Consider the following 22,216-nt stretch of genomic DNA (forward strand, 5'->3'; position numbering starts at 1 on the left):
AGTGTGAGTAGCGAATAGGGGCATGCATGTAACCCATTCAAACGCAACTCTGAAATTCAAGTTATACGATAATCGTGTTCCGTGGATTTTTTTTGCAGAGCACAATATTATGAATCAATTAACCATGACGTCACGCTGCAACTTCTAGGCTGGATTCGCACTTGCTGCAAGACCATGACATGGCAATTTTTACAGCCGAAATGCTGTCATAATGAGATTGAATACCAAAAATATTCGATAAAATAAATGAAAATGAAATTAGGCAGCATCCATTTATGACATAACGTTAAAATGTACAATTTTCGACCATTCCCCCCTCCGCAACGGTATTTGCATGAAAAAAAAAATATAAATTTTGTGTTTGAGCCGCAACGTTTGAGCCTACTCTCCCTACCCCTAGAGCGTTACGTAATTTGTGGACGGTGCCTTAGTCTGCATAAATTTGTGGCGTTGTGTATTCAATTTGACTCTCTGCTATTCTATTTATAACTGCAATTCTGTTCTCAGTGTAGTCTGTATTTTTCTGCATTGGCCCTTTCAACAAGTAGAACATAATGAGTGACGTTTAATTTCAGGGTTTGTCAACAAATACGAAATGTTACCAATACATAAACTAGTTTTTGCGCAGTTTTGGATTGCCGAAGTGAACATTTTTGTTGCCGACAATAGTAATTGCATTGCCGATAAAAGAACAAGTGCTTCGTGACTTTGGTGAGGAAAAATTGAAGATTAAGGGCCGATTTCTTCACCCCCGCTTAGGCCTTAAACCTAGTTTAATCATATGGGTAAACGTGGTTTACGGCTTAAGCGAAGGTGAAGAAATCGACCCTAAGAGAATAAAATAGTGTTTTATGTATAATAATTAACAAATGAAGAGTGCTCAAGGTGTCTGCTGCTAATTGTTGAGCTCAATTGTTGCGTAAAATTGCCCTCTTAAAAGTTCAGCTGCTTAGGCTGCCGACAATACGTAAGTTCCCCTATTCACATTACGCTTGATATCTAATCGCAGCTTTTTCGATCCAGTTTTCCAATTGCTAATAATTTACGTTTTTCATTATTTTCCATACGTTTTGACAGTTCTAAACTACCATTCTTCCATGCCCTTGTGTTGGAAGTTTGAGAAATTTGAGAATACAGCGTCGCGCGATCAGTGAGTGGAATACAAACAACAGTGTCGTCGCTCGGCGGCCAGTGAGAGAAACTGAATATTCGAAAGATTATTGTCTGTACTTTTTGCCGCTGGCTTAAGAATGAAATAAACAGTCGTTACCCTATTGTTCTTGTTTTACAGTATATGGATCGCCTGCATCCTGAATCATTTGTATTTAGACCTTTTATCCTTCAGGAACACGTAATTTTTTGTACCCGGGGAAATCGACACAAGTATCTAACATTTCTCATTATCTTGATAAATAGGGAGCCGGATCCTATTGTTGGCACTTTTGATTCACTTCGGCAGTGGGGTTTTTTGAAAGCTACTGAGCTCATATTCGGCCACAATATGCTTCTTACTCCAAATTTTTTTAACAATTTGGCCGACGAAAGCCCCCCATGTCAAAGAGAATCATGAAAGTGCCCAAGTAGCTCTGCACCCTCAGCTATAACTCTCCGTTTTCCGTGATACTTGTGCATCTATTATGAATTGAAGTAATTAATTTTCAAATTTTAAGCTTTGTTTCACTTTGACAAATTTATTATCATGTTCTTCACCTCCTTTCGTTTCACATTTCCCTTGCTAGTCACTGGCAGCTTCTCAACAAAGTGAACTCCTCCCCGCAGCTTCATGTGGTCTCTCACTTGTTCGGCCACATAGTTCGCAATATCATCGCCGGAAACCTCTGAACCCTGTTGTCTAATAACAGCGGCCGTTGGTAACTCTGCACTCTTGTTTTCCAGGGGAACACCTACGACGCAAACTTCCTCAACACCCGGTACCTGCATTATAAGTTCTTCCAGCTCCGAAGGGGACACCGGGTCGATATACTTGAATATCTCACTTTTCCGATCGACTATGTATAGATAGCCGTCCTCATCGAAGTATCCCACATCACCGGTCTGGAACCATCCATCCTCGTCGAGCACTGATTCGGTAGCTTCTGCGTTTCTGTAATAACCCTGGAAATGATAGCATATTACATTTTTCTTAACATAAGAAATAATAAAAGAAACAACTTACAATAAATGGAACCGCTCTTTTCACCAATAACTCCCCAATCTCGTCAACTCCAAGCGACTTTCCATCGTCATCAACGATCCGAACCTTCATATTTGGACATACCGTTCCCACAGCTCCTCGCTTTCGTTGAACCAAATCCATTGCAATCGGGCCACATTCGGTTGAAGCGAAGAATGTGTACGACTTTCCGTTCGGAAGGATTGCGTCCATCGCATCCCGTACGCTGTCCGAGACATAATATCCTCCGATACCCCAAAGCGCAATGGAGGATAGATCTGCTGTTTTGACTCGGGGATGGTTTGCCACAGCGTTAGCGAAGAAAGGCGGCCCGTTGACAACGTTGATGCGATACTTCTCCACCAGATCGAACACAAGATCCTCCGAGTACGGCTTTCGAGTGAATACTACTACGCTGTCATAGAACAGAGCCATGTCGTATGTGTAGACTACGCTAATCCAGTGAACTGATCCTGTGACCAATATGCTCAAGTTGGACATACCCCTGGAAGTGAAAGCTGTGTTAATCGCTTGGTTTCATCAGAGAGACTTATAAAATTAAATACTGAGGATAAAATGACGAAGCTCTGTTAGCGTGTGATAAGCTGATTCCCTTCGGAAAGCCAGTCGTACCGGACGAACAGAAAATACTCCAAATCGTTTTGGTCGTGTCTTCCACCAATGTTGGTCTGGAAATAATGAATTCACTAAATTACTATTGAATCAGACCTCATATAACTCACATCTCTTTACTTGAATTCATCTTCACTGCCCGTTTCAACCAACAAATCCTCTATTGACCGTGCTCCTTCCGTGAACTGATCCAGGGAGAAAATCACCACATCTCCTTCGATTGCTTTCCTCGACGCTTTGCTCACCGTACGATAGTTCGAAGAATCACAAAACATTAAACGAGATTGAGTCTGCCGCATCATGTGAGCCATTTCATCCTCAGCATAATTCGGATAGAGTGTATTGTATGGAACAGCCAAAAACTGCAGAGCCACCAACAGAGGAATCAGGTTTTCGTTACCCAGGGCTGCAACCGTAACGACTTCATCCGATTTTTCACCGCAGTTGAACAACTTCTTCAAGTTCTGTGCAATCCGAACAGCTCTGGTACGCAGCTCGCCTCGGGTCAAAACCCGGCCACTATCGCCATCGATCAGAATGGGTTTCTCCGGAGAACGGTTCAATAGTTCCATCAGAACATCGCCTGCACTTCGGCGGGGATCGAACAGCGTCCCAATTTTGGGACCACTCCATATGCGTCCTTTTGGATCGTACGAACGAAGTCATTGTTGGGAGCTAGACGACAGCAATCAGAATGATTTCCGTTTGGCTCAGGATGGTTGTTTTTATTTTTAAAGGAAAAAACTCTTCGGCTGATATGACTGACCTACAGTATATTGATAATTGTTAAACAGCAATCAGCAAGATAAGAGCATCGCTATATCTGCCAGTGGGGAACCTTTGGATGTTTGCTCAGCGTCGTACATAGTTCATCGAGATAAAAAATTGCCTCATCATTTATAGTTCACTGCCGGGTGGCTGCATTCTATAATAAGGGCTCCCAGAAACCACTGTTTCTACACTCAAACCTCATTTTGCTTAATGAGGAGGAACTGAAAGGTACGTGAAAAGAATTTTACGTAGATTGAATTTTTGTTGTATTTACGCAAGCCCACGAAATTCGTTTTGCATCAAATTTCTAAAATAGTAAATAGATAATAAAATAGACTACACATAAGAGTTGTTTGACAAAGCTTGTGTAAAGCTATGTCAGCCATATGCTAATTTGCATAGGTGATCTAGGTCAGCTAAAAACTCCGTACGAATAAAATCCTCAGATCTACAAGCGTTTATGAACAGCATTTGTACTCATATATGCAATCTGTTATCGTTCACTGGGACTCCTTAACAAATTAAATATAACTGTTAGTTTTTCAATCTATTGTGCAAAACGACAAACTTTTCACTTGCCCCACTTTTGGGGAAAAGATATCTTTTTCAAAAACTTGTTCTGTGTTTTCTCTTCAATTTGACATAAAAAATAAAATTACGCATACTGCTTATGTTTAGTGGGAGTCAAGCTAAAAAATATACACGACCTTATTTATTTCAATTTAATATCTTTAGAATTTGAAGGGGCCTGCCTTAGCCGAGTGGTTAGAGTCCACGGCTACAAAGCAAAGCCATGCCGAAGGTGTCTGGGTTTTAAACGTTTACAACTTTTAGCTGGCTTAACGAAATTCCTTGTTTAGCACCTCAATCGCAAGACAAGACATCAAAGGTTCTTGTCGTTTACTTACTGAATCCCACATACCTGTCCTAATAGTTTAATAATTGTTTCAAAAGAGAACGTTGATTTCAAGCAAAACTATAAATAGGGGTGCTAGAGAAAAGTTGACTTCATTTGCTTTTCATTCTCCGCTTGGATCGCACCTCAGCAGGCAATAGGTCGGCTTGATCCAGGGCTGCCAGATGTACAGATTTCTCTGTATTACACAGATATTTTTATGCTGACACAGATTCAATTTGTATGGAACACAGATTTTCTATCAATACATTTTGTATGGGCACAGATATTTTTGTATGGGACACAGGTTTTTTAATCTCGTGGATACAGATTTTCTATCAAATCATCTGGCACCTCTGGCTTGATCTGACCGGGCGTGCTTCTCAGGCACAGACATCGATAGCGAAGGAGCCCCCGTTTGTCTTGCTTCGCTCAAATCAAACTGTCGAGCGAGCGAGAGAAGATGCCGTCCGAAGCCAAAGCCATCACTGCTGCCGCCGCCAAGAAGAAGAAGAGGAAGCAGTCCACAGGAGAATTTGCGGTCAGGCTTTGGAAAATTTAACGATCATTGACACACGAGCCATATTTTCAGCCCATTTATCCGCCTGCATTCATACAACACGCATGACATTTATCGTTCGTTAAAGATAACGAACCATGAACGAAAACAAGACAGACACACACCACCCACTGGTTGGCCCCGATCACTGTGTGTCAACACTTGTAACATTCGCTGACCCATACTCATTCTGATCAAGAAACAGAGGCGAATATTTTTTTATTTTCTGTGTTATGTTTGCAACCAGAGGGATGTTCAATGGTCCAATAGATTGTAATTAGGTTGTTAAAGGCTGCATTATAAGTAAATATGAACGTTATTACAAATTTTATGCAAAACATAAATCACCCGAATTGATCGATACTGTTGCAGTCTGTGAGAGTTGCTACTCTCGAACGCTCTCGTGCCACGTACCAAACGAGAGAGTGAATGTTTACATTCATAGGGCTCTCCGAATGCGATGTGCCACGAAGTGTTATGGTTCGCGAACTGTAACACTCTCCGAATATGATTCGATCGGCTTATTCTGATCGAAATCCAAACACTGATATCCTATCATGTTTTGAGTTGAACGATTGCTTCCTGTTGTTATAAATCTTCTTTGAGTACAAAGATTCTACTTTATATTGTAACCGGTAAACTCTCGCGGAACATTACTAAAGAACCTATGTACAAATGAGAGATTCTCTCCTCTCTCGTTCTTTTTCGATTATAACAGTGGAATACTAGAGATTTTGGGAAGTTTTTCACTATAGATCGAGAGTCAATTTCCTTGACTAGCGTTTCATACAAAAAACGCAACAGGAAAGGTTAATGTGACTCAGTTATTGATGAAAGAGAAAGTAAACAAAGAGAGCCTCTCAATGTTAGATAGGTCCTTTAGTAATGTTCCGCGAGAACTCTTGGAAGTTTATGAATGAGATTCATATGCGAGCTAACTGAAACAAAACTAATCTATCAAGTTTTGATTGGAAAGAATGGGTAAAGGTTACTTATGAAATCATCCGAACAATGGCTGTCATATCTACAAGCGTAACCGGTAGCCTGACGTTAATAAGTAAGGTTTACACCCAAACAGGCCTAATAAAATGTGTTTTATCAAGTGTTTAGTTAAAGAATCGTGGATAAAGTTGATCGAGGTCATAATTTGTTGTTCTAAAGTAACTACTAACGTTCAAAATCAGCTAAGAACGGCTAAGGAGATAAGAAGATCAAAAATAATATAAAACAATAGTACGGAGAAGTATTGAATCATATCTTCTTAAGATATTATAAGATCAAAACAATATCTGGCAAGTTCATTGACTGACCAACAAATCAATACGATCTGATAAATGGCGAAAAATAAAAACGAACAAAAAGTCGATAAGTTGAAGAAGGCGATATATATGTATATATTCCGAAACGTCAAACGCCGTCTTAGCTGCTTAATAAATAATATAGCGGAAAATAAATCATCACAGTTGAAAGCATTCATGAAATTTACTCATAGGTATTTCACTAAACAGTTGGAAGATTCATTATTCCGCGTTGGCAAATTATGCATCAAATAACGGCAAGCTCGCCGGTGATCCGTAATCATTATTTCAATATAAATACCGCTTCCATCCCACCACTTAACATCTTACTTGTTAAGCCGGTATTTAAAGTGGCCCATCATCACAATTATCAACCGCACTCGCGCAAAGTACATTCACCGATAGCGCGCGAAATCCATCATCTCACTCCCGTTCAGTATTCACGATGACTTCGTACGATGAGGATCGTCGCGTGTGGAGTGGACCAAGGCTTGAACCGATGTTTGATCTTCGTCGAAGTGCTGGCGATGTTGTCATGGAACTGCTGAGACGCAATCCGGGGAAACCGGTTCAGATCGATGGTGATAGTGGACGGATGCTGACCCGGGATGAACTTCGAATCAGAGCGGTGCGGATTGCTCAAAATTTACGCGACAAGTTTCGGCTGGGTGAAAAATACGATGAAATTGTAACGATCGCTGCCTTGGGTAGTGAAAATTTGATGCCGTTGACGACTGCTCTGCAGTTTTTGGCAGTGCCCTACAATGCCCTTTACCCGCATTACACCGAAGGCGAAATGGTTCACTTGATGCGACAAACGCAATCTCGGTTACTGTTTTGCGATGCTTCCAATTATGCTCTGGTGAGAGAGGCTGCGGAAAAATCAATCGAAGGAGAGTTGGTAGTGTTTGTAATGGATGGGATTGTGGAAGGAGCGCGATCGGTGCTGGAGTTGCTGGATGAAACGGGCGTTGAAGACCAATTTGAGTAAGTTCAAAACTGATATATCCTACCCGTCATTTGTACGGACTCGCTTGAAAATGTATTGCAACTCACATGAATGTTTAATCACTTTGAAAAGTTAAACATTTCCTCAATAGGTACATCATAACTCATGATACTGTATCTCGATTCTCAAGATGCAGATTATCTACAAGTGTGAGGACTTCAGAAGAATTGAGAGATCAAAATGAGGATGTCCTTCTCAGGCTGTTCAAAACCGGTGCATCTACCCTAGTAAAGTTGATTTTACTGAATTTTCGGTAGTAAACGCTAGTGATCCTTTATAAGAGAGATTCGTGGAAGCTGAATGTAATCCGCTTGAAATTATTCCGGTAAAAGTTGTCTTGCGTAGAAAAAACATATAAAATGTTTTCCAAAAAATTCATTGTTTATGTGACATTTAGTTATTGATTTTTTCTGCTGTTTATTAGTTTGAAAATGCAGCTCAAAGACTTATTACGAAACAAAAACCACTTTTTATCAATATGAGAGTCATGTCCGTGTTACAATATTACTCTTGACGCTGAGCAAACTTAGCACTGTTGGTCTGTTGCCAAACTATTTCATTTAATCTCTTTTCAATGTATTCAAATTTTCTCAGCAGAATCTTAATAGAGAAACAAAAAAAGTAGATTGAAGTACCGTGTACCTTTTAATTCCGGCCTAATTGCTTATCTTCAACAGATACGCGTATTTCGACTACCATATGGTCGGGGTTCTGCTAAACCGCACCAAGTGCCATTTTTTCCCTAATCGACTTTTTTACACCAGAGGACTCAAATAATCATTACCTTTCTACCATAAAAATATCAAGTGATTTGAAGAGTCTCTTGTAATCTCACATCAAAAAATTTCTTTGGATGGACACGTAAAACTGTAATTTTGTTCAGCCAGAGCGAACCATAAACCAACGCACGTCATCAGAGGGAATTCATTTTTCAGATATAGGGTTTTGTTCTACTTCGTCGTAAGCGCTACAATTCGTCGTATCAAACTTTAAATGTTCCACCACGGCGGATATTGAAACTTACCTGCAACATAGATCCATTATCCAAGTGTAATTTTGTGAAAGATGTTATGGTTTGTACACTTGTACACCAAAAATGCAATAAAACTACTGTATTTAGGTAAATAACTTCAGTTCAATTATCCACTTTACACTTTTTCACCGAAATCGCATGGACGAACACGATTTGAGAGAAATGCTTAGCGATCGAGTGAGCCACACCACTTTCCAACACAAGTTTCTTTCCGCCCCCCGTGGGTTACTTACTTCGCCGGGCACTTATTTTCACTATGGAAAACCTTCGTACTTCATCACTGAAGGATTTCATTTCAATCACACGCCGTAAAAGTTCTATAATTCCGCCGCATATAATTGAGAATGTAAACAAAGTTCAATCCGTCGTACTGAGAAAAAAAAAGCTTGTGTGCATCAATGTGTGCGCGACGCTCGACGTAAAAATACGGTTCCTTTGATTGTGTTGTTTGCGCTGTACTGTGAGCAAATGCCATAATTGTACGGTCAAAGGGAATTGTGTTCATATGTTTGGGCTGAATTTTGATGACGAACAATTAATTTTAAAGGAAATTAGTATTAGTACTATCATGCTGAAGGAATGCGGAGATGCCCGTAGATCTATATATTCTAGTAAAACATTTTATTAAAGCGTTGATATGTTGTGTTTTAACCACTCAATTCACACAGTGAGCCGTAAGTTGAGAGACGAATCTGGAAATTGATTGCGACGGAGTTGAAAACGATACGACGGATTGAGAATACGGTAAGATGCATTTTATTTGCATTATTTACAAAAATAGATCAAGATTTATCAAAATGTTATTGTACAATGCTGAAGCCGTTTTGAGAAAGAATTGTTTGGCATCGGTTTGTATCAGCATCATTCACTGCAATACTGGGAAAATTGCAGTTCTCACTGATCAATGCTTAATACGATGGACACTAGCACATCACCCTACAGCTATATTTTTTCATCTTCCTTCTATATTCTTACATTCCAAGAAACTCATAGAAACAGAGGCCAATGAAATTGGGCAGCAATTGATTAAATAAAATTAAATATAGCTGCGGTGGCGTTGATCTATTTTCTTTCAAATTTTATCCAGCCACACCGCACTAAGTACTGTTTATCTGAAAATCACATTTAGACATGGAGTTAAGGCATTTACATGCAATACATACTTGCACTAGCTTGTTATATAATATGTTTATCAAACCACACGTAAGCCGTAATTAAAAAAACGAATTAATTTAATCTGATGCTGTGTGAACAACTCAGGTGGACTTGGTGCGCTTTAGTTGTTCAGAAAATGGCATTATCGCCATCAAACCCCGTCAGACAAACTGCACATTACTTGATTCAAGTTTATCACCATTCCTTCAAGAAGTGAAGATGACCTAGTGATAGCACACTAGATTACCACTCAGAAGGCAAGAGTTCGAATCACGATGAAACTTTTTTTTTTCTGATTTTCTATCCGATGGTGATGGAAATCAAACAACTTTTAGATTATGTGATTATTTTTATATTGCAGAAAACCATAAGCAGGTAAATGTACATTTGAAAAGATGGTGATTCCTGGTGAACTCTTCACGCATTGAACTGTGAACTTGATCAGCAAAGGTGCACCAAATGGGAGCAACATGGTGCGCTTTGGCAGAACGAATTCATGGTTTTCTTCGATCATTAGGATCTATGTATAAACACGTGAAAACCTTGATTCAATACATACGAATCCTTCCCATAAACACTTGTCACGGTGTGTTTCGTAGAGCAATTTCAAAACAAAAAATTCGGCATGTCTGAAATTTTGACACAAAAAAGCCAGGATTGTCCTCTTTCTTTTGCAACTAAAACGGAAATAATCGGTCGGGGGGTCTAGAACAATTTTTTTTTTCAATTTTTGTTTACGGAGTTTAGGATATAACGTTACCTTACACTGAGGCAAAAATACTTAGGTTTTCTATAAATCAAGCTTATGAAACAGCCAAATTATGGTTTCATTGCACGCTTAAACATTTCGAAAATGGGTTCATAAGTTTCATAAGTGAGAGCTTTGAATTTTTTAACAACAATTACTTGAAATATTTATCATAGCAATCGCTAGAAGAACAACTCCGCTTTCGATGTTGGCTCCAAGTTAATCGAAAACAGATTACATGTTATCAAAACATGTCAATTTTTGTGCACGCCTGAAATAAAAGGCGAACAACATTATCGATTGATAATACGATTTGAGTTAATACCATTGCGTTTATTACCGAATTTCATTGATTGACTTATGAAATTCATTACTGAAATTCTTCACCAAAATCATAAGTAAAACTTACAAATTTCAACAATAATCGTTGTGGCGCCAAATCATAATTATTCCTTAAGAAATAATTAAGTTTTTTTTGCCTCAGTGTAGAAAGGACTTTGGGTCTTTTTCGACCCATTTCAAAATTTAAATCATCGACTTTGAAACTTCTGATTGGAATAATCTAGCAATTTGAAGTTTTCTGACATTTTTTTTTGTGGAAACATTTATTTTTGCGGAAACAATAGTCCATAAAAAAAGCTACAAATTGTGACTTAGCGTCGTTCTTGACCCGAATATTCAAACAGCTCGAAAAATTCAGTGTGTGGACCGAATTTAGTTCTGTTGGGCTCAAATGAAAGGTACACAAGTCTAGTTTCAGAAACCCTCCCGGAGATCCGGAATTGCGTCACTGTGGCCATCGGAAACTTGATACATCTGAAAAATGTCCCTTTAGAGACCCTTACTTTGACGACCTGTAGTTTCGCAACTAAAGAAGTAATCTGAACCGTCCTCCTATTGTTGAATTGATATTCATGTGCACTGGGATTCTCAAATCATTTATTTATTCATACCCAGTTCCGGAAACCCGGAACATCCATCGCAGTTTTGTACAGTATGGCCCATCAAAAAATGCGAAAATTATTTGAACGTGAATGTAGCATCCACAGGCGTTATTTTCATTGTTTTTGATAGTGAATGAAGTTTCTGATTATTGTAGTATATTCTGACACAACTTCGCTATCCAGGACAATTTTTGTCATATTTTTCTTTCTGTTCTAAATAATGTTATAGAGCAAATAAGTTCAAAGAGTTTTTCCGCCCAAAGCAAGAAACAGCGTCTGATTGTCGTGTACTCTGGTGATAAACTTTCCACCTTCAAAAATCACACTTTATTGTTGAAAATTCTAGTTTGTTTGGTATCAGAGGATGGAGGAGTTCTTAGAGAACGTGTTCTTCATGATCACAATAAAATATTTTGCCAGGGTCATAGTTTTGAAGGCATTTGCGTCTTATGGGTTTGATATGCCTTTATTGTTTGTTAAAGTTGAATAAAAAATAAATACGGAGGCCTATAACAGATTTTTGAGGGTAAAATTTGTTCCTTCGGTTAGAGACAACTCATATAAATACTAGCTCATAGGTTTTGAGCAAAACGGAGTAGCTTATCACACTTATATGAAGGTTCAATCAAAGCTCTCCAAAATGAGCCGTTTTTTCGAAAATATGTTTAAGTTTCCAATTACCCAGGTATGAACCAGTTCTATCATTTGATATGGGCGTATGCTGGAGACAAGGCTTGTGAAGAATTTCACGCCATAGTTGATGTTTTAGAAGTTTTCATCACACAGATAATGAACTCGACGTCCGCATGACAAAATTTGAAGGTATGCTTCCAATTCCTCTCTGGTAAGGTGAAAGTAACAGATAAAAATCATGTCCAAGGCGAAAACTGAGTCTAAATAGATTAAACAATACAAGTAATGAATAATATTTATGTTTCATTCATATTTTGTATGTAAAAATTACCATAAAACATAATATGACGATTTTCGCATTTTTTTATGGGCCATACTGTATCTGTAATTCACATCGGTACTATTCGGTTGATCGATATTTTGGCATAACATTTTTTAGTGATAAGGAATCAATTACTGGCGCACATCCCTTGAAAAATTCGGTCCAGTATGGTCCATACAGAACCGGTTACTGGAGTCCTGGAAGGTGACCAATCTGAAAAATTCTATGAAGTTTCTCGGATTTATGCCCCAAACGACGATTTAACTCATAACGATGTATTTTGATGGAAGATTAGCATCAAAACTTTTGATTCAAAAGCCATTCGATATGGCGCATTTATAAGTTTTGAACACAACATAGCTATACGAAACATAGTACTTGAGATCTGCTGTATATCAATGGCAAACAAGTTTGTAAAGTAAAGGTTTTTGGCTCTTTTTTGGTGTAATCGGAGACTTTTATGATTCACCTAATATATTTGTTAAAGCTTCGTATGATTTCGTTATTAAGCTAGCTAAAGTTACTGAATAACATTTTTAAAGCTGGTTGAATTTATTTGTTTTATGAATTACAATAGAACTCCGTACAACTCACATAAAACTATGCTATAACTGAACATTACAGTACTTATTGAGATCTCTAAGCGAAATGTTATGATCACACGACCAATCTTCCACAGGTAGATTTGTTATGAATGAAACCTATCGATGTTTGTATGAAATAATTTGCAGTTTTTCTACAATCAATTTAACAAGGAAGTGTATATTCGTCAGCATTATTATTAATTTTCTCATCTTTATTTAAGAAATTTTCAACCCTAGACTGGCTAATCTGAGAATATTTGTCAACAATAATGTTTGTTTACCATCGCAAACAAAAGCAATGTTCTGTCAATTCTCACTACATATACATGGACAATAGTGTCGACATTGCACTTCTTTTGGGTTGGAATATCGGATTTATGAAATGTTATATTGCATCTGTCATTAGCATAAATGTGAACTTGTCAATATTCTGGAATCTAAGGTCGAAAGGGCAATAGATCGACGAATAAAGAGGAGTAAAAAGGTCAAAAAATTTCTTTCAGAGATGATTTAATTTCCCATAATGCAAATCACTTTCAATCTTTTGTCCTTTTGTCCTTTTGCATTTTCGACCATTTGTCTTCCAACCTTTTGTCTTTCGACTTTTTGTCCTTTCGACCTTTTGTCTTTCGATCGTTTGATCCCAAGTCAGAAAGATGAATATTCAGTTACAAACCAAAATCGAAAAGAGTTGTTTGACAAACTTGCAATGCAAATTTCAACAATGGATAAAAGTAAAGGAGAGGCAAGTCGAAAATTTAAATTTCGGCCGCGCCCTGTGAATTTTTAGGTTTAGAGCTGTATAGAATATAATCTACAAGATATTGGCACTAGATTTTTGCACCATTTTCATCTAAATCCGTTTCAACAGTTCACCTTACCAAAATTTAGTAATTTACGGTGCATTTAACATAATATTACAAACAACAAAATTAAAAAAAAATTGCCCTAGACCCCCCGATGAATTATTTTGATTTTAGCAGCAAATGGAAGAGAAAGGTCTTGTCTTTCATTGGTCCAAATTTGAGACATGCCGATATTTTTGTTATAAAGTTACATGAAAATGACACCGTGTATAAAATAGACCCCATTTGTGACCCTTATCCTCTTGTCCAGTAACTCCTATCCCTACGTCCCCGTGGTGCCGCCTGGGGTAAGAGTAATCGTAGGGAAGATCGGGTAACCAACCCCGGTGGGACCTTATGGTCGTATGCTGACATGGAAGGGGGGCTCCTCTCTTCTGAGGGTGGAGCTTATCAGAGCGTCTGTTCTCGATGTTAGGGGCGGCTGATCATCGTCCTTGTGCCAGCGTGGGACTTTAAACAGTGCTATGCACAATGGTCCTCCGGCGAGACAGGGGGTTGGTGCAGGCCTTACAAGCCAGCCGTAAAAATCATCAGGACAGGAAGCATACAATGTAAAGTCACACCGGAACAATCGGCATAGACCCAGGCATCGAAAATGGACTAACGGTTGGAAACTCGGATTATGGAACTGTAAGTTTCTCAATTTCTTGGGAAGTACGCATTCTGTCCGAATTATTGAAGGTCCGCAAGTTCGACTTCGTGGCGCTGCAAGAGGTTTGCTGGAAAGGGTCGACGGTACATACGTATAGGGATGGTTATACCATCTACCAGAACTGCGACACCAGACATGAGCTTGGCACAGTTTTTATCGTGATGAACGAAATGCAGAGGCGACGATAGCTGCCCAAGCCACGATGTCAAAATCGTTATCGGAGATCTCAACGCTCAAGTTGGCCAGGAGAAGGAATTCAGACCGATTATAGGAAAGTTCAGCGCTCACCACGCTTACGAACGAAAACGGCCTTAGACTGATTGATTCCGCCGCCTCCAAGAGCATGGCTGTACGTAGTACCTACTTCCAGCCAAGTCTCCCTTATCGGTACACCTGGAGATTACCCCAACAGACTGAATCGCAAATCAACTACGTTTTGATTGATGGAAGACACTTCTCGGACAATATCGACGTCAGGACTTATCGCGGCGCAAACATCGATTCGGACAACTACCTCGTGGCGGTTAAAGTGCGCCAAAGACTTTCCGTTTTAAACAACATTCGGTACCGATGCCCGCCACGGTACAATCAGGAATGACTCAAGCTACCCGAAGTCGCAACTGATTACGCGCAAAGCCTTGAAGCAGCGTTGCCGGAAGAGGAAGAGTTCACTGAAGCCCCTCTTGAGGCTGCTGGAGTAGTGTCAAAGCAGCCATTAACAACGCAGCGGAAGGTGCCATTGGGTTCGTGGAAGGAAATCGACGGAACGGTTGGTTCGACGAGGAGTGTCAGACAGTTTTGGACGAGAAGAATGCAGCGCAAGGCGTGGAACAATACAAACAGAAGCAAAGACAGCAAAATTATCTATTCCGGGTTAAAAAGCACCGCCTGGAAGAGTTGGAGTGAGAAGAGATGGAACAGCTGTATCGTTCTCAAGAAACGCGTAAGTTCTACAAGAAACTCAGTGCATCCCGCAAAGGATTTGTGCTGCGAGCCGAAATGTGCCCGGATAAGAATGGAGGTGTCTTGACAGACAAACGTTAGGTGATTGAAAGGTGAAAGCAGCATTACGATGAACACCTAAATGGTGCAGAGGATGAGAATCAAGGCAGCAGGAGTAATGGCTTCATCAGTACGGTGGATGAGGGAGACGTGCCAACAGGCCTGAACAGGTTGGCCACTTGTCTGCACCGATTGATAGCCAGGATCTGGGATACAGAACATCTACCGGAGGAGTGGAAGGAGGGAATAATATCCCCAATATGCAAAAAGGTTGACAAGTTAGAATATGAGAACTATCTAGCGATCATCATTCTTAACGCAGCCTATAAAGTACTTTCCCAGATCATCTTCCGCCGTCTATCGCCACTGGCAAGCAGATTTGTGGACGGGCGATCAACGACAGACCAAATCTTTTTGTTGCGGTAGATCCTCCAAATGTGTCGCTAACATCAAGTCCCTGTACACGACCTATTCATCGATTTCAAAGCGGCCTATGATACCGTCGACCGCGAAGAGCTATGGAAGATTATGGACGAGAACGGTTTTCCCGGGAAACTGACTAGACTGATTAAGGCAACGATGAATAATGCTGTGTGAAGATATCGGGTGCATTACACGGAGAAAAAAGAATTGTCCAGTCAATCATATTTGCTGGTATATCAATCATATTTTACATTGAATTTCAGTCAACCATACATTAAAATTGATTCAACAATATCTATGGTTGGTTTAACTATTTGGTATGATTGGTTTAACTACACAAAATAATTGAATCAACCATAGATATGATTGACTCAATATTAATATACAATCATGACAATGGTATTATTGGTGATGTTGTGTTGTCAAAACCGGCACGAATCTTCTTTATCGACATTGCAAAAATGCGACAAAATGTAAATAAATATGGGAGCAGGAATACAAACCACTATCTTGAGAGTGAGAGCGCATTAACATACATCTACTCCAACATCACTTGTAGGTAATCAGCGTTTTTTTTGCGGTATAGCTAATAACGTTCCAAGGTAATAATGTGCGGAAAGCTGATTCAACAATAATATAATTGAAATATTCATGTGATGGAAGACAGAAACAAAAGCAAAAACGATTGGGCAAACCATACTGTCAGTTTAGAAGCACCGATAATATGCTTGTAACAATTGTATCCAGGTATGTTAAAGCAACTATCGGAAAAGTTATGTCAATCGTGCAAGAATTTTCTGCGTGTATCGGACCCATTTGAAACACGCAAAGGACTTCGACAACGCGTTGGTATATCCTGCCTCCTGTTCAATATGCAATGCGCTAGAAGGTGTTATGAAACGAACGGGCTTCAACATGCTGGGCACGATCTTCAATAAATTCAGCCAGTTCATATGTTTTGCTGACGTGGAAATTGTCGGAAGAACGTTCCAGGTGGCTTCTTAACAGTATACCAGGCTGGAAAGTGAAGCAGACCAGGTTGGGTTGAAGGTAAATACGTCGTAGACGAAATATCTGCTGGCTGGAGGAACCGAGCGCGATATAGCTCGCATTGGAAGACGCGTGATGATCGACGGGGATGAGTTCGAGGTGGTGGATGAGTTTGTCTACCTCGGGTCATTGATAACGTCGGATAACAACTGCAGCAGAGAAATTCGAAGACGTTTCACTGCCGGTTCTTACTACGGACTCCACAAGACCTTGCGATCTGGTAAATTTCACTTCCGTACTAATTGTACCATGTACAAGACTTTGATAAGACCGGCAGTCCTCTACGGGCATGAGACGTGTACAACGCTCGAAGTGGACCTGCGAGCGCTAGGGGTTTTTAAACGGAGTATGTGAGAACGGCATATGGAGGAGAAGAATGAATAACGAGCTTGCGCAACTCTACGGTGAACCCAGTATGCAGAAAGTCGCCAAAACTGAAAGGGTACGATGGGCAGGACACGTTGTGAGAATGCCGGACATCAATCCCGCAAAAAATGTGTTTACCTCGAATCCGGCTGGTACAAGACGAAGAGGATCACAAAGTGCTAGATGGTTTGGACCAAATGGAGCAGGATCTTGGAAGTGTGGGGCGATCGAGAAACTGGAGGTTAGCAGCCACGGATCGAGTTAGTTGGCGTAACTTTGTGGCGCAGGTCATGTCTCGAAAGACGTAGCGCCGTCAAAAGTAAGTAAGTAAGACTTGCCATGGCAGTTTATGGGACGCCGAAGTTTGGATTTGACATACTGACGTTGATGTTTGTGCAACATACCTAGAGACAGTACGATCGATTCGTCAAACATTTGTCTCCGCTCACCGAGTATTTGAGCTAAACCAAACTCGTTAGATTTTGGCCAACCGATTTGACCAACCATCAAATCGGTTTTACAAACTGTCAAATGTGTTCGTCAAGCAGCATCGTGGTACCTCATGCAAACTAGTGATCCTTTATAAGAGAGATACGTGGAAGCTGACATTTCTGTTAAAGAGTGAGCCAATCGAGCAGCGAGAACTGTCAAAACGTGAGCCAAACGAACATGCGTTATGTTTGTTTTGAACTTTTCTTGAGCAGTAATTTGTTTTGCAGGATAAAAATGTGAAATATTTTCCTTTATTGAGTTTTTGTCAATGCAATATTTAGTTGTTAATTTTTTGGGCTGTTTATTTGTTTGGAAATGTAGCTCAAAGATCTATAACGAAACATAATACAATTTTAAGCAATGAGAGATTCATGTTCGTGTTACAATATAATTTACCACGCTGAGCAAACTCAGCACTTTTGGTCTGTTGCCAAATCATTCAATTTTACTTCCGCTATTTTCTCATATAAAGGATCACTAATGCAAACCATCGGGGTTCATTTTCAATTTGAACTTCTGGTTACCCTACAATCAACAGAAAATCTTTTTTCTGGTTACCTCTCTCGCTGTTTTGTTTTAAGTCTGCGTTCCATTTCACTTTACTCCGTTCCATGAGCTAAATGACGTTTAAACCATTTTTAATTTGAACGATGTGCAAATTAGCGGGGTGAAAATCAATAAATGTTCAGATTAAATGTGGTCAAACCAACGGGGGTACCCGGTAGCGTGTCTGACTGGTGATTTAATGGTGAGCGGTTCAAGGTTTGTTTGATTTGTATTAAATTTTTTTGTAAAAATTAACTGTAGTAGTGTCTGACAGTGGCAACATTTTCTAGGGATGATTCATTACTGAACTAAGTGTTGCAATATCTTTTTAAGCGAATGATTTATCATTACAGGTAATGTATTTCAACAATTAAGTTTCTTCGTTTCAGACCACTTCGAGTAGAAAATACCACGAAAGCCATTTGGAGCATTTTATGTTCATCCGGTACGACAGGTGCACCGAAGGGAATTTGCTTATCTCATGCCAACAGGACGTCGTCATATGTTTTCCAGTAATGTTATAACCTCTCAATCGATACATAAAATGACTAAATAATTTAATTCTAGAAACTTCTCCAACATGACAATTTTGGCGCTGGGATCGATTCACTGGATCAGCGTTGCTTACTGCTACGATTTGGCGCTGTTCTACAACAGCGTGGTAGTATTCACTCGAAAGTCATTCTCGCCTGAGTTGGTTCTTGATCTTCTGGAGAAGTACCGCATAACTGCCATCAACTGTCAACCGCTGTTTGCCAACGCCGTAGCACATCATCCACGAGCCAAAACCACAGATCTGTCTTCCTTGGCGCTTTGGGGAATCGGTGGATATTTTGTGTCCGACAGCGTTCGAGATGCAATCGACGCCATTCTCCCCAAAGGGAAATCCTACACGATCTACGCTTCCACGGAGTGCGGCCTGATTGCAACGGACCTTTTTCAGCGAAAACGGGGGGCTGTGGGAACCGTGTCTCCGAATATGCAAATACGAGTCGTCGATGACGATGGTAATGCTCTCGGGGTTGGAGAAAGTGGGGAACTACTGCTGAAACGCTCGATTCCCTTTGGGGTAAGTCATCTTAACCTTTGCGTACCCAATGACTGTTTTTGAGGATATTTAAATCATTGGTCAGCTGTTGGAAAGTCAAGATCACACCAATTTTGGCTTTTTTATTGTTATCCACACCTTTACACCTTTATCAGATTGGGTTCGCAAAGGTTGAAATCAGCATACATGCGAGTCTGTGACTAACTCTTTTTACTTCAGGGATACCTCAAAAATGAGGAAGCAACCAAAGCGGCGTTCGACGACGACGGTTGGTTCCGGTCTGGAGATACGGGCTACTTTGACGAAGATGGATTTCTGCATCTTGGCGATCGAAAGGGTGACTTTTTCAAGTACATTGATCATGTGCAACCGACAACCCTGGAGGAGATAATTGCCCAAGTGGAAGGAGTGGAGCAAGTTTGCGTGATTGGGTTGCCGCTGGAAAACAAGAGTGTAGAGTTGCCCACGGCAGTTGTCGTGCGAAATAAGGACAGTGAAGTGTCTGGAGAGGCGATTGCAGACTATGTGGCAGCACGTGTGAGAGATCATATGAAACTGCGAGGAGGGGTGCATTTTGTTGATGATCTTCCATTGACGGGCAAGGGGAACGTGAAACGGAAAGAACTGAAGAGAATAATGATTGATAAACTTGCGGAAGCCAATTAGAGTAATGTGGGGCAAAAAATATTTCAGAGGGTTTCTAGTTGGAAACAATGTTGTAAATGTCATAGTGATTGAAATGCTGAATTTAAGTAAGGAACATCTACAATAATAAAAATCGATTAAGATTTGTTATCATATTATGAAAATAAAAATATTAATTTTGACATTGCATTTTAAAGATGTATTATTGTACTCTCAATACCGGAAAGAAATTTATGCATTTGCAATATTTACAAGAACAATTTCAGTTTTGCTTAGTTCACAAGACGTCTATCAAAAATCTCTTTTCTGAATGATGGAAAAATAACACATTTTACGATTTTTTTTCTGTATGTTCATTCTTCTTCCTAATTCTTTAGTATACTCATTTTTCTTCAGAACCCATATGCAAGCGTTTTCTAAAGATGCAGCTCACTAAAACTGCATCCTCTCAGTTAGTGGTCAATTCAACATCACTATTCCATCAACGCCCTCAACATAGATGACGGAGCAGTTCCGTGAGTCATCAAACTAACCTTAGTTTTTACCCCCTTCGGGACTTTCCACCAACCTTTTCTTCTTTGGCAAACCACCCAACATGAAGCCAAACGATAAAGTTACAATTCAATTAACAGGAAAGTGAAAAACTTTTATTGAAAGCTTCACTCAAATCCCTTCTGCGATATCGTTGGTCCATCTTGGTCCCCGTTCATCATCTTCCGGTTGTTCCGGAAACGGGGCCGAGATTTATGTCTTTCCAATGACGAAGCATATTTCGTCTGCCTGAGCCAAGACATCTAACCGAACCAAATAATGCCATTAGGTTGGTTGTGTCGTCGTATGCGGAGTCATTTTCCTCTGGGATTAAACCATCGAGGACACGCTTCTTTATATTAGAATCTGGCCATAATTCACTCTCGGTCCTAAATGGGGTACTTAAAATTATCAGACGTTTCACATGTGTATGTGCATGGAGCTTTAAGTGAGGACGAGCCCCAATCCAGTTTTTCACTCATCATAAAACATAATCCCCTCGTCACTTTACTGGAGTAGATCGGAAGCAGACGCTGATGGAAGCATGCAATGGTTGCAATTTTCAGCAGCAACTTTTCGGCACACGAGAGAGGCAATAAAATTTAATAACCTGCCGTTAAGCTGTTTATAATCATAAACAAGAACATACATCCATAATGCATATATATTGATGGCTGAATAAATTATGCATGCATGCAGAAACCGACTGTGCGGAAATCTAGCGTATGTAAAATCATTAGGACTTGTTCGTACCGACATTTGCTTATCGAGAATTTGAAGTTCAATATAACACTGGTTGTTCTTTTCATTAAAAAAAAGTTGTGCAAAGCATTTCTTCTATGCGAAAAAGCAGTACCGTAATCCGGGGTAACATTGATCATTTTTCTGAATGTTTCTTTAATATTTCATTTGAAAATGCAAATGTTGCAAATTTTATATTTTTAAAACATGTACTGCCACCTTTAGCTCGAGACTATATATTGTATTTTGTTTACTGAAAGATTTAGGCATGTGAAAAGAAATATTTAAGGCGCTTTTATGATTTAGCTGATATTAACATTGATCACCTATGTAAACAATGTTCGGTATTACTGAAAGTGTCGTTACTTACTTAAATCATGGACCCTGACGCCGAATATGAAGGCCAAACGCTCTCAAGTCAGTTACTTTCTGAGTTATTTTAAAATTAAAAACACCTCGAACCACGGAATACGCCTAAAGGTAGGCAATTTCCTGAGGGAATTTTACATTCTTAACAGTAATTCGGTAATGTAGCCTAATTGAGCATACTTATTAAAGTTTTGACAACGGAATCGTATTCAGCGTTGCCATTTTTAGTAAGAATCACATTTTCCTTACTTACACTACCCGCCATAAGTATGGAATCGCATAATCTAGTATTGCAACACTTCAATTGAATATTGCAGCACCCCTCAAAAAGTTTAGCATCACCCGTAAACTATAACACTAATGACGCAATATCTTGGAAACCTTACTTTCTAGAAAGCTGCGGTCTTCAGCAAAGTTGATCAGAAGCCTTACGGCGTTCATCAGCTGAAATTTTAAATGCGCCATTTTGCCGCTACGTGGCGCTAGTGTGCATGTAATTTGGTCATATTTTAGATGGCTCTAGCTCATGAACCTGACAACTTAGAATGTTCGTGTCTTCAGCAAAGTTGGTCAGAAGCTTAAAAGTAATGTGAGGCAGCACTGATTGGTTAGCAATTTTGACAACGGTGGCTCTGCTTTTAGTGAAATGATGGATCCGAAATTTAAACTGAATGTTGGAAATAACTTTAAATTAAAACTGTGTACGATTCCTTAAGGCATTAAATATA

General features: G+C 39.7%; 2 protein-coding genes and 1 long non-coding RNA gene across 4 annotated transcripts; 2 read left to right on the plus strand and 1 right to left on the minus strand.

Moving 5' to 3' along the window:
- Positions 1-650: 650 nt before the first annotated feature.
- Positions 651-2,115, plus strand: LOC110677108. 2 transcript variants are annotated; one of them, XR_002500952.1, is made up of 2 exons: positions 651-711; positions 1,897-2,115. It is a non-coding gene; the product is annotated as an uncharacterized LOC110677108 (long non-coding RNA). The 2 variants fall into 2 exon arrangements; XR_002500953.1 differs by lacking the exon at positions 651-711 and adding an exon at positions 808-967.
- LOC5575581 (4-coumarate--CoA ligase 1) lies at positions 1,672-3,554 on the minus strand. The gene is made up of 4 exons (XM_001662009.2): positions 2,927-3,554; positions 2,740-2,862; positions 2,177-2,678; positions 1,672-2,115 (listed from the first exon to the last, which is right to left on the minus strand). The coding sequence occupies exons 1-4, from the start codon at positions 3,376-3,378 to the stop codon at positions 1,678-1,680; spliced, it is 1,515 nt and encodes a 504-aa protein (XP_001662059.1). The 5' UTR covers positions 3,379-3,554; the 3' UTR covers positions 1,672-1,677.
- A 3,138-nt stretch (positions 3,555-6,692) lies between these two features.
- Positions 6,693-20,036, plus strand: LOC5575580 (probable 4-coumarate--CoA ligase 1). The gene is made up of 4 exons (XM_001662010.2): positions 6,693-7,316; positions 18,544-18,666; positions 18,722-19,223; positions 19,422-20,036. Exons 1-4 carry the CDS (start codon positions 6,775-6,777, stop codon positions 19,866-19,868), a joined length of 1,614 nt encoding a protein of 537 aa, XP_001662060.1. The 5' UTR covers positions 6,693-6,774; the 3' UTR covers positions 19,869-20,036.
- The last annotated feature ends 2,180 nt before the right edge of the window (positions 20,037-22,216 follow it).

This window comes from Aedes aegypti, chromosome 2 (genome assembly GCF_002204515.2).
Source record: "Aedes aegypti strain LVP_AGWG chromosome 2, AaegL5.0 Primary Assembly, whole genome shotgun sequence".
In the NCBI taxonomy this organism is placed as follows: domain Eukaryota; kingdom Metazoa; phylum Arthropoda; class Insecta; order Diptera; family Culicidae; genus Aedes; species Aedes aegypti.

What these genes read in the sequence shown, in the direction of transcription:
- LOC5575581 (XM_001662009.2), bottom strand. Translation starts at nt 3,378, where the DNA reads ATGGAACTATTGAACCGTTCTCCGGAGAAACCCATTCTGATCGATGGC. An exon ending in GCTTCGTCATTTTATCCTCA is followed by an intron (nt 2,679 to 2,739) that starts GTATTTAATTTT and finishes TTTCACTTCCAG; the next exon opens with GGGTATGTCCAACTTGAGCA. An exon ending in AAAGAGCGGTTCCATTTATT is followed by an intron (nt 2,116 to 2,176) that starts GTAAGTTGTTTC and finishes TATCATTTCCAG; the next exon opens with GGTTATTACAGAAACGCAGA.
- LOC5575580 (XM_001662010.2), top strand. Translation starts at nt 6,775, where the DNA reads ATGACTTCGTACGATGAGGATCGTCGCGTGTGGAGTGGACCAAGGCTT. An exon ending in ACGTCGTCATATGTTTTCCA is followed by an intron (nt 18,667 to 18,721) that starts GTAATGTTATAA and finishes ATTTAATTCTAG; the next exon opens with AAACTTCTCCAACATGACAA. An exon ending in AACGCTCGATTCCCTTTGGG is followed by an intron (nt 19,224 to 19,421) that starts GTAAGTCATCTT and finishes TTTTTACTTCAG; the next exon opens with GGATACCTCAAAAATGAGGA.